The sequence below is a fragment of the Leuresthes tenuis genome, unplaced genomic scaffold (assembly GCF_036924035.1).
Source record: "Leuresthes tenuis unplaced genomic scaffold, fLeuTen1.0.hap1 SCAF_6, whole genome shotgun sequence".
Classification (NCBI taxonomy): domain Eukaryota; kingdom Metazoa; phylum Chordata; class Actinopteri; order Atheriniformes; family Atherinopsidae; genus Leuresthes; species Leuresthes tenuis.
In genome coordinates, this window is record NW_027325360.1 from 10,578,972 (window position 1) to 10,591,439 (window position 12,468).

General features: G+C 37.5%; 2 protein-coding genes across 2 annotated transcripts in view; both read right to left on the minus strand.

Moving 5' to 3' along the window:
- Positions 1-12,468, minus strand: part of tars1 (threonyl-tRNA synthetase 1) — a 133,480-nt gene that overhangs the window by 42,905 nt on the left and 78,107 nt on the right. The gene's annotated exons all lie outside the window — the stretch shown is intronic.
- Positions 3,735-12,468, minus strand: part of tmem8b (transmembrane protein 8B) — a 38,543-nt gene continuing 29,809 nt past the window's right edge. The window contains exons 12-13 of the mRNA XM_072387512.1: positions 8,766-8,882; positions 3,735-4,855 (exon numbers count right to left, since the gene is read on the minus strand). Of these exons, the coding sequence (XP_072243613.1) occupies positions 4,520-4,855; positions 8,766-8,882 (453 nt within the window). The 3' untranslated portion in view covers positions 3,735-4,519. The remainder of the gene's footprint in view (positions 4,856-8,765; positions 8,883-12,468) is intronic.

Here is a 12,468-nt window from a genome sequence, read left to right on the forward strand (position 1 = left end):
CAGTCCTGCGATCTGTAACATTAGTGTGTAAAAAAATTAGCACAATGTGAATGTTGACAAGATAGTTGCCATGGTGAAATTATCACATATAATTATCATGCCGTTAGCATTTAGTAAAATGTTTGCTAATTGGCACGAAACACTAATTAAAGCTTATAGTTTTGGCTCTTTTTTTTTTTGATGGTATTTTTAGGTGTTTAAATTTGTGATGTATGACTACCTGTGCCCTTAGCGTGTCTAAAAGCTTGTTTGTAATTTACAAGCCCAAAAGGTCACTGTAGCAGGTTTAACACAGTAATAATACAGTTTCAAGAAAACAACGGCAATGCTGTAATTAAGCCTGAGGATTTATGTATGTGATATTGATTGGCTGCACACTGAGAATAAATGAGCTGAAATAGTGCTTGTAAACAGTGTGAACTAGCTGCCATTAAGGATAAACTAGAGGGAACAATGTCCCGTTGAGGGTCTTGAAATTCAGTCGACTTTTTTTCCTATTAGATATTATGTACACTGCTGGGATCTCAAATCTCAGTAAAGCATTTTACCTGCGGCACTCAGGAGTCTTCCCTTTTGTTTCAGTTTCTGAGTAGCTTGGATTTCTCCTCCAACTGACAACAACAAGTAACACGTTTGTTACTGTGTTTTTCTAGAAAAACAATATCTTTATTAAGACAAATCTTAATTTCTCCTCTGATGGGATTGGTGTCCTCAAGATGTAATTGATTTTTTATTAACTCAATCCAAACTAACCTACTGTCATTATGGACCGACATTTGCACCCTGGAGTGCATCTGGTCAGACAAAATGGGCTCATATTTCCTGGTTGCTATGCAATCATGCAGAACAAACACTGGACATGATGACTCTGACCAGATGGATGCTCAAACCAGTACAGATTGACCAGCATGTTTAATAATGGGAAACAGGCAATGTGAGTTAAATGCATTCTTTGGTTTTCTTCAAATCCAAAGCCTTTTGCATTAAAAGAGGACTCATTAGTTATGTTTTCAAAATGTTTTCACCCTTTTCTCCTTTAACCACATGATGAGTCTCTCTGTCAACCTTGGACACAGCTGGAACTCTTCCTTTGGGATGCTAATGAAGTGAAGCTCTGTTGATGTTAAGGTGGTAGAAAGGTCTTTGGTTTTGAAATAAGTCATCATCATTTCAAAAGACAGTATGTGCTTAATTCAACAGTTTTCCTGTAATTTGAATTTCAAACTTTTCCTCCACCAACTCTATTGCTGAATACTGAATTACTGAACCAGCAGTGACTTTTATTACTGTGCTGGGCAATTAATCCACATTTATGAGGGAAATTGTACTTAGGATGATTAACTTTACTGCTAAAAAATAAATGCTATCAGTCCTAAATAGTATTGGACTTCAAATCTGAATGAAGGAAAAGCTAATTTTGTCTTTCTAAGAGGAATTCATATGCCTAAAATGATTAGACAAAGACTATCTTCTGGACTGGCGACAGGTTTGGGAGCTTTTTCTAATCCCTCCTAAATGTGAAAAGGTTGAAATAGATCATCCTTAATCGTCTGCCACAATGGTACCTTGGACTTGGAGTCAGACACATGCCCACTGGTGATATGCTCCATGAAGAGTCACACACTGTTAATTATGTCCCTAAAACCATGTAAACATGTCTTCGGGTATTTCTTGGCTTGTAAATCTAAACAAGGCCATGTCTCTAAGCATCTGACATCATGTGCTTTTCAGTAGTACAGGTCGGTAATCCTGGAATATGGTGGCATGTTACATGCTATAGGAGCTCTTTTTTTTCTCTGCAAAGTGTTTCTATAAAATATATAAGACCTCCGAGCATTACAGTATGTTTAAGCAAGAATGTAATTGGCTGACTCAAATGAAACAAAATGCGGAAAAATTTGTATTTTGGCACCACGCAGCACATCGTATATCAGCCCAGAACAGCAGCTCTTTGCACTCAGACAGCAGAAGTAACCCAAGGAAAACATCCATGCAAATAAGTAGGGCTCAGAAAGCTCTTGTGCTGAAGGTTATGGTGTTTCTAAGTAATAATCATTTTATGTTAGTCAAGAAACCATGAATACAACGAAGGTGCTTGCTTTGATTTCATGAGTGGGCGAAGTAAAAGGATATCCTTTGTTTGAAATTTCAATATCTGAGACCTTGCCATTTTGGTCCAATTTGTCTCATTAAGTACAGTCACAGGCCTTTTATTCACACCAAGGGGTGCACTCTGCACTTGGAATATTGGGTCTCTTAATACATAAATTTCCATTACTTGGATTTTCATGGAAGAATATATGGAAGAAATATATACAGTACAAAGTTTTGCACTGATTTTCATTTTAGATTTTGATTTATTTTTCTATTCAATATCGACAAGATGGTTTAGGAATATAGCACCTTTAAGTATTTACATGAACTAAGAAAACCATGTCAAGAAGGCCTTAAATTTATCTTTGATAGAGAGCAACAAATTCTGTTGTCTCTATGGGACGCGCCTTGTTAAGTTTAATATATATATATATATATATATATATATATATATATATATATATATATATATATATATATATATATATATATATATATATATAAAAAAAATCCCTTGTATGATAAAATAATACAGTAAAAAGGATAACAATGTATGATTCAACAAAATTCTGAGACAAGCATAAAGCTTTGGGTATTAGTCATATTGCCTGTTTCATATCAAATGACGGCCCCAGAACCACACCACAGATTGAAGTTGTCTTCTTGTAAAGACCTTTTAAAAAAAGAGAAAGTGACTTTCAAAGGTCTTTCTAAGGTCTCCAGTGACCTCTTTCCATTATCTTTTCAAGCTTGAATGTACCAAATCTGGTTCAAACTTATAGGTAATAATTAGCAATGGTGGCTTTTGAAAAATTGTCTATCTTATCCTGTGAATAATGAATGCAAAAGGTTGTCATTTGTTGGAAGCATCTCAGCTCAATCACATTTATTTCATACATGTATATTCATTCAATATTCTTATCGGAATGGACTGACATTTTGGGAAATGGGCTTATCTACCTTGTTGCCTTGGGAAATCAATACCAAATCATATTTGTTAAATCTGAAACTGTAGCAACTCTACACCTGTAAAGATTTTTGTTTGTTCAGTCTAAGCAGATCCTTGAGAGCTGTTCCCTTGTTTCCATCCTTTTATTCTCTGCATGTTATTAGCCAGTAAGGGGACCAGCAAGAATCCTTTCAAGACAAGAAAGTAAGACTAAGTGCTCTTCCCAAAGCGTGAAACCATACCTTTAAAAGGCATGATGATTTCTTCTGTGTGACATCAAGTTCAGGTACAGTACAAAATTGCACTACAATATCTGCACTTGCTAGAATAATAAATGCTTTCATCTGTTCTGAAATAATCTCATAAAAGAAAAAACCTGGCTTGCACTAGCAATGATGGATCACACCTAAAAGGAATATAGCAGAGTGTCATAAAACTCTCCCAGCTCTTCCAGAAGAAGAGAAAGGCCACATATCGACAGTATGCTCTGAAGCTGCCTTCATGCTGCTGCTGTGTAGGAGAATTATTTATCTCTTGCTCTATTCCGGTGAGGATGCTGTTGACAGTGTCTCATCTCACCATCTCAGAACCACTAGCTTCCATTAGGGCCAGGAATTGCAATATGATGTCTTTGTGAGAGATTTCACCAGTTGCACGATATTTAAGAGCTTTGAATGGAGCAAAGTAATACTGAGGCAAAGAAAGAAAACATTTATTGTTCATGAATGCAGTGTCACACAGGTCCTGCCAGAGAAGAGCAGGGAGGTGAGGTCTTGGTTTGAGGTCTCTGAAGTATCCCTGCCTCCCCTCTTCTCTCTCAAGAACTTTGGAATTGCTCCCTCCACCAAAAAAGGAGCACATTCGTGTAAAAGTGATACATTGCAGTTGCAAAGACAGTCTAACATTCCACATGACAACTAGGTTTTACATATGTGATGCCCACTGTTGTTTATATCGTTATAAAAATTTACAGAATAACATTTTTGTGTCTCAGTGCAAAAAGATATATCTCAAAACAACTTCAGAAAAGCCGTGCCCTTGATAAATGTCTAACTGTGTCCCCTGTTTCTCTGTGCCCCTACAATAAAGTAACTGGCCTGCTTACAAGACCAACAATAAATAACCGACAGAAGCAGTTTTACAGTCACCGTCAGATAGCAGCAGTGTTTCAGCTTTGACTTTTAAATACATATTCACAAACAACAGTGTGTCACTGTACACCCACAATTCATCAGAACTTTAACTATAGATAATAATAATTACATACTGACTGTAATAACCATGACCAGTACAACAAAAAAAGAAAAAAAATAATTCCAGTGAGTCACATCAGGGTTTTAAGTATTTACATTGGTTTTTTTTTTATTTATTTGTTTTTTTTCAAGTTCTGTGGCTTAATTTCCCATGTGTGAATTTCCCAAGTAAAAGAAGGCAATGAAGTGTCTCTAAGGTAAAATGTTGGGGGTGGGGAGTTTATCAGCTGGTACAGATGCTGTTGATGGATATGATGGCTGGGTCCACCAAGCCCAGCTCCTCGTGCTCGTTCACGCACAGCTGATAGCCGCAGCCCCGCTTACGCTTCAGCGGCGTCACCTTGGCGTCGGGTTTGGCGCGAGGCGGCAGGAGGAAACCCACACTCCCTGCAATCAGCATGTGCCAGATACTGTGGATGTAGAAGTAGTTTTCCTCCGTCTCCACGAAGGCGTACAGTGCCACGGCAGATGTAGCGATCATAGTGCCCGGGAAGAGAAAGAACACCCAGCGCTTCCAGGTTGGCGGGTAGCAACGTCTGCGACGGATGGTGCGCACTGTCTGATAGGACAACACAACACAACATATGAAAAATATTTTAATCTCAGATAAGACTCAGATTCTGACATTATCAGAATGACTTCTTAAAAGGTCCAACATCCCTTCATATGGTAATGACAACAGCAGTCCTTTCACACTTGTGGTCTCTAACCTCTATTATTCATATGCTGTCCTCTGAGAGCTGTCACTGCTAACAAAACCCCAAAGTTTATTTGTGCATGCTTGAAGCAAAATCAGATAAAGATCAATGGGATGCTACCACAGAAATGGTTAAGTTAATGTGAAAGCATGTCAGATATGTTTGCATGTTTGGACAGGTGGGATGTCTTGTGAAGACAAGAACATTCTGTAGTGCTCTGCGTCTGCCACCATTGTTGCCTGATTAGCCTTGGTTTAGTTTGCTTAAAAACCTGGTCAAATTGGTCAAATCTGGTGGGGAGAGGATGAGATGGTAAAGAGAGAGTAAAGACCCTGAGAGAAATCGAATCACAGTGCAAAGGAACAAGACAAACAACAAAGTTGGACAGGATTACTGACCCTGATGCACCACCCCCGCTCAGATTCCTTCACATTAAATCTGACACAGTGGAAGTTATAAATCCAAGAAAGCTAATGAAGTTTTTTTTAGTGAGTGTGTTTAAGATCTGCTAATTAACAAGCCACTGTTGTGCCACAGTCTGATCCCCAGTTGACAGAATTGTTTCTCAAATACTTTGTTGAAAAGAAATGGACTGAGACATGAGGTTAGAGGCTAGACTTCCTGTATGTACATGAAAACATAATAAATTCAAACAAACTCAATAATCTTTCTGGATGTGAGGATATTGTCATCAAAAATATTCAAGTAATCAACTTTTTAAGTTTTCAGCTCCTCAAAAGCAAGGAATGCATGTAGATTATTATGTTCACTCTTGAAGCTAACAATAGCTATTGTGTTTGACATACTTTGCATTGTGCATGCTTTTTACTGTTAGCAGGAAAGAATGGTGGACAATAAGTTCAGAAGTTTTTTTCTTTTTCCAATTTTCATCTGAGGGTGGCAATATAAGAATGTGCTACAAGGTGACTGAAGAAAATTCTGGACTACAAATGAGGCTTTTCAAGCTGTTCAGCAGGAGTATCTCTATGACAAATGGAAGGAAAGGATATCATAAAAAACGTGACTGCTGTCACGTTTCATTTGAAAGTCATTAAAAATTTTGAGAGTGGGATTTCAGTGAAGGACTAGCAGGAACTCTTTAATTGCAGGATATATATCTCAATTTGTTTTTATTGTCTGCAATTTGTATTAACACCTAATGCTTCAGCAAAAAGTCCATTACACTAATCAGCAGATGAATTACTGTCTAGCCAGTCTGTGTTATCTTTTTTGTCATCTCTGCTTGTGCTTTGTTTGGTAGTAAGTGGATATGATGCCTCTGTTTGCTTAGTTGAAATAATGTGCTCATTCTCTCCCTAAAGCAACCCAGAAATGCAGTGTGTAGATCATAAAAAGACTTTAATATTTCATTTTATCTGGTCTACTTTCATTGGTACGTGAACACTGATGCAAATATTCTTGCAGGAAATGTCTGTAGTTAAGTTATTATGATTAAGTTTTTTTTCAGATTAATGACTAATGATCTGTGGAAAGCCAAGTGAAGAAAATCACAATTTGTTTTCTCCAAGTCCCTTTGGAACTGCATATTTTTCATATTAAAGCAAACAATTCCAGACCAGGATGGTATTTTCACGTTTGAGTCAGGGATCTCATTTAGTCTGGTGTATTAGGGATATTTGGCATTGACTGATCTGAAACTCTCCTCTTCCGCGTACTGCTAATGACACCCTTGCACAGCAGCAGACACTCTGTGCCCTCCGCTTCACTGATCTAATTCGGTTGTGTCTGGGAACATTCAGAATGCCAAGCTTTGCAGAAGTATGACAAGCTGAAATGAAAGGGCTCTTGTAGAAAATGTATGGTGCTCAAAGTGAGAGGCGCAGCCCTGAGGAAAGACTGGAATGCAGACATACTCTGTTGAACAGCTTATAAATTATTAACTGTCAAGTAATCAAAGCATGAGCCCACGTTTATCTTTAAAAACTGCAACATTAGCATGAGATCCGAGTGGGTTTTTTTTTTCCCCCATTTCTTTTTTTGTGATGGAAAAGTTGCTGTGTGGAGTTTTGTCTTTCAGCAAGTTGGTGTGTGGTCTCATAGGGAAGATTAGAAATGTTGTCTAAAGATTTATACGTCCCTTCTGTTGATGTCGCCACAATATACAAGACAGGGATGTTTGCCACATAGCATGTGTCAACAAGCCTTCTATAATTGAATTACAAAGCCAGTACCTGAAGCCTTCAGTTGTGCCATCAATTATAATGTGTTAATTGGGGAAATACACGTTTTACAGGGTGGAATTAAACTAAACTTCATCTTCCTATATTTCTGTTACCTCAATCCTTTAGCTCACAGAAAGATAACTTTCAAAGCTGAAAGCCCCGCACTTCATTTAACGCAAAGCTTTCTCCAAGGAAACCACAAACCTTGCTTCCAACATGTGAGAGTTTGGTGTTAAAGGCTCTATTTTTTCCAAGAACCTTGTCTGAAAGACTATTATTTTTTATCTTCCCAGTTCAGGGAGCAAATTATGATTCAAAGAGTCACTGAAAGTACAAGCAGAGTTATAATGGAACTATGACCCATGACTAATACCCAAAAGCTGAAAAACTTTTAAAGCCTCCTGTATGCTAATGTAAAACAGCTTCATTGGTCAGAAACCCACAGTTTTTAGCCACACACGTTCCAGCCATCTGTTTGCCTAAGTGACAGATTAAATGCTTTTACAAGTAAAATTAGAGGGACAGTGCAGACATGTTTTGTCTGGATATTTCAACAGGCTTTACCATTAATGAATTAATTCATAGACCATGAATTAATTTGTACATTAACTACATTTCATTTTGTGGGAAAATGAAAAAAGTCATATATATATATATGCATGTGTTAGAAATCTCAGATTTGTTATGGAACAAAAAAACAAGAAACAGATGAAAGAATTGCAAAAGAGTTTGGTTCTTAAAGCCTTAAAAGGGCACTATCAGACCAGAAAGCACTCAGCTGAGCAACGCTGATCCAATCGCACTAGAAAATGCAGAAAACATATATTTGCTCATATGTCAGATATGTGGTAATTTTACATTACAGGTTTACATTCAGTGTGATCACAGCTTTTTGATGGCAGTTGTTTTTTGTTGGGTCACATGACAGGAACCACGACCAATTAATATTGGACTGTGCAGTCTATCACAAGTACAGATTTCTAACCCTAATCATTTATTTGTGAACATCTAAACCTTCCCATGTACTCTTAACTCATACCATTATAAAACAGAAACCAAGTAGAAAGGTAAGTAATCACACCCTAGCTTGTGTACAAGACTGAACAGGACAGGATTTGAACCAGCGATCTCTTGTCACAAATATGGCTTTTTTGTCCTCAACAAGAGTGGCAACTGTTGGCAAGAGTGGAAACATCAGTGGTGAGCCAGGAACTGCATCACATAAAATAACTGAGGAGGGAAATGTAGCTATTGTACAATTGTTGAGGTTTATGTTTATGCATTTAGCAAACACTTTTATCCAAAGCGACTTAGGTATTATGGTGAAATTGGTATGTATTTTATAATCTGTTATGAGTTTGCACTGGCAGTGTATATCTGTAGTTATCCTATACACTTGAAATGTAAAATTCTCAGAACTTTTAAATGCAATTCAGAAAGCTTTTCTTAACCTTTTAGCTTCTCTCCTGCACTGCTACAACACGTGCATTTTCCCTAAAGATCAATGAATCTTGACTACTCTTCAACTGATCAGTAAATATCAGAGTAAGAAAATAAAAATGATTAGAAGAATAAAAGTTTCCCTTACCCACGCCACGGCCATGATGCCCAGGGCGAACAGGCTGGGTCCCAGCAGGTTCCACAGACCATGACGGTCCAACTGCAAAGCCATGGACAGAGACATCGCCCCCAGCAGATACAGCACCTGCACAAAAACCACACAAATCAATACTTGCCCTCCATAAACACTGTCAACATCACTACATCACAGCGAATAAGAGAGGGATTTTGTGGCCAAGCTACTAATGTTGCTTTCTGAAAAGTGTGATCTTTCCTCAATATATGTAAGAAAATGCTTTCTAGATACATATCTAATCGCATAGCAACGACTGGTAAATATTAAACCACCAAGCGTCATTTCACTATGTGGATAATGTTACTTTTCCCTATTGCAGAAAGATGATAATAATACAGTAAGCTATACAATCCTTACAGCAGTTATTTGGGGCTAGTTACCATGGTAATAAACATCCGTTTTAGCTTGTTGCTGGCTTTGTTAGGTTAACCAGCCATGTCATTTTTCACACAGTTTTCCTCATTATAAGACCAGGGGCAACTTCAGCAAACTTGTAAACAGCTGCTAACCTACCCAAGATATCTTTTTGGGTTCATATTGTGTGCATTTGTGTTGTTTTTAAAACCATTTATGTTCACTCAGATCTGGGTTTAGTCACGTCTATCTTATTTCAGACATATTTTTTTTCTTTGAGTGTAATTTATTTGGTTTTTCCTTATAATAGTTTTGTTTCTCTGGGTGGTCATTTTGTGTATCTGATGTTCTTTTGTGCCTCTTATTGGTTGTTTTGTATCTCTTTTTGGTCATTTATATTTCTCTGTGGTCATTTTCTGTGCCCTTATCTTTTTGCATCTCTGTGATTATTTGGTATCTCTGTGGATATTTTGCATCTAAGAAGTTAGCATCTTATTCAGGGATCTCAAACTTCGGTTCTCAAGTGCTGCTGTCCTGTAACACACCTGATTCAGATCAATGCCTCATGAGCTGGTATGAGTAGAATTTAACTATCTTTTCATGAGATCCATTTAATCTGAATTAGGTGTGTTGAAGCAGGGAAACATCTAAAACCTGCAGGACAGCGGCCCTCAAGGACCATAGATTGAAATCCCTGATCTAATTTGATTAATTTCACCCATTTATCATAATTTTGTGTCTTGTGGTCTTTTTGCATCCATTTGTGGTCCTTTGTGGCTGGTTGTGATCATTTTGTGTCTCGCTGCAGTCATTTTGGAGCTCTGTGGTCATTTGACTCACAACCCACCTAACAATGTTGACAGTTACTTAAAACACCCACAACTGGAGCCGACTTTCACTAACGGTAAGACCGTGACACAAAAGTTAAAAGCCTCTCATTATGTAAATATGCCACCAGTTTAATGTGCCAGTGGGGAAATGGTCGTTACAGAAAACTACCGCATCTATTAAGCTAAGGTGAAATACCAGAGGGTATTTTAAAGTGCTATTAGAGGACTGTATCATGCTAGACTATATGGTAAATATATGAGTCACACAGTATGATATATTTTTTATTATTTTCATTTATTATTTCTCATTTTTTAGCAATTTCTTTTTCTTTTCTTTTTTTCCTAAGGCTAAAATTGGACATATAGCCACAAGATATAGAACTGATAAGACAACAGAAAAAATAAATAAATAAATCAATGAGCTGTATACATATGCTTTGGGAAGACTTCAGTCTGCCCAAGGGGTCTGTATCATTCTGGCTGGTGGGTGAGGTGGGGGGGGAATTGTGGATCTTTGAATGGGGAGGGGATGACCTGCCTGCAGGAGAGTAGGACTAATTGGCACAGACTATGGAGGAGAGGAGCAGCGTGGTGCAGCCTAAGAACTCTGTGCAGCCACAGTCATCAGTCATACTGTGCTGCCAGATCGTACAGAGGCACCCAAACATGCATGCACTGTACACAGGCATGAACGCACTGACACTCAAAGGCGAGAGTTTTTTACTGTAATGAATCATTACCTGTCATTGTGACAGACGAGGGTATAGAAATTCTGGTGCAAGCCTATTTTTTTTTATATAAATCGGTCACATCCATTTTAAAACGCACCAATATGCAGTAACACATTCTTCTATGGTATTCACAAATGTGTGGATTGCATCATGCCTATTGGCGGAGTTCTAAGTTTAAATTTGTCTACAGTCACGGAAATTTAATTAATATAGAAAAATTGGCATCTCAGCTTTTAAACTAATCTCATGGTCATTTGTTTAATGAAAGATCATAGAGTCCATTAAGAATTTAATAATGTTGAAATCTTATCTTTGCACCACAAGCTTTTATAGGTCATTGCTCTGACTTTATTGGTCTGTACACTCTTCCAATCTACTTCCATTACTTATCTTGGCCGTCCTGTCTATCATTAATTGTAACACTACATTTACCAACAACACAAAAAAGTAGGTGGCCCAAAAAAAAAACAATAAGCACAAAGACGATCAGTAGTTTCTAACCAATGTTCTTGTACTGTGTACTGTGTAAAAATCTCGAGCTACTCCTCATTTCTTTATATATTGCCAGGTAAATGGGAAATAGATGCTGGAGTTTACTGAAATATATTATTCTTCTACTCAACCTGAACCCTCTTAGACAAACTTTTGTGTCATTTCTTGAAGTAGTCTTCAGGAATAGTTCTCAATAGTTCTCTTCTTTGGATGTTGGCTGCTTTTTGTTCTGTTCTGTCAACATGATCCCACACCACTTCAATAATGTTGAGGTCTGGGCTCTTGGGAGGATTCATCACTCCATAATCCCTGTTGCCACTAATTTTCAGTCCAGTTGTTGTGTCATTTAGTAAACCTCAGCTTTTCTCCTCGTTTCTTTTCCCAAAGAATGGCTTCTTGAGAATCACCCTTCCATGGAAACCAGTTCTTATGAGGCTTCAGTGAGCAACTAAAGGCTCAGATTCAACTCTAAAGTCATGTGTCAGGTGTTTGCTAGATTTATTCCTTTGTCTTACAGACAGACAATTTTTACCAAGTATTAGTATTAGTCAAACTGTGTTATTTTTGCCATCTTTTGTAGATGTAACTAAAACAAACAAAAAAAAGAGAACAAATGTGTTATGGGTCTTTGTGACAGGCTGCAGATAACAGAGTGCTCAAAGGAATTCTAACACAATTATTATCCTCTAAAAAAGATACAGATGTCTGAGATGACACAACATTGCTTGATCCTTAAGCTAGGTACCTTTTCATGTTTTAATGATTCATAGGTTAGTGTTAAGTGGCTCAGGTAAAAAAGAAGAAAACATTCCCATTTGGCAGTCAGGTACAAGGACCAGACTGAAAATGAGTGACAAAGCAATATCCAAATAAAAACTTTGAAAGACCTTCAGAAAACTTGGAGAGCTATGGCTCAAGACCATTTCAAAAAATAAATAGAAAGTCTGGCTCCTTCATATCAAAATAAAAAGAAATGAGGGGTGGCTCAAGACGTCTGTGCAATACTTGAAGCTGCATCAAAGATTAAAATAATTTTCACTTAAATGGAGTGATGTGATTCAGATGAAACAGCCTTTAGCGAGCTGAAACTAACAAATGAAGCTTCTTTCTGTGTGCATATTGAAAAAAAAAAAAACCTTTCCAAAATGTTCTGCTAACATATTTGTGAGGACTTAAAGGGCTTTTTGGATCCAACAGTCACATATGTGCTGCACATACACGATGTTAGATGGTGCTGGGACCCTCTAC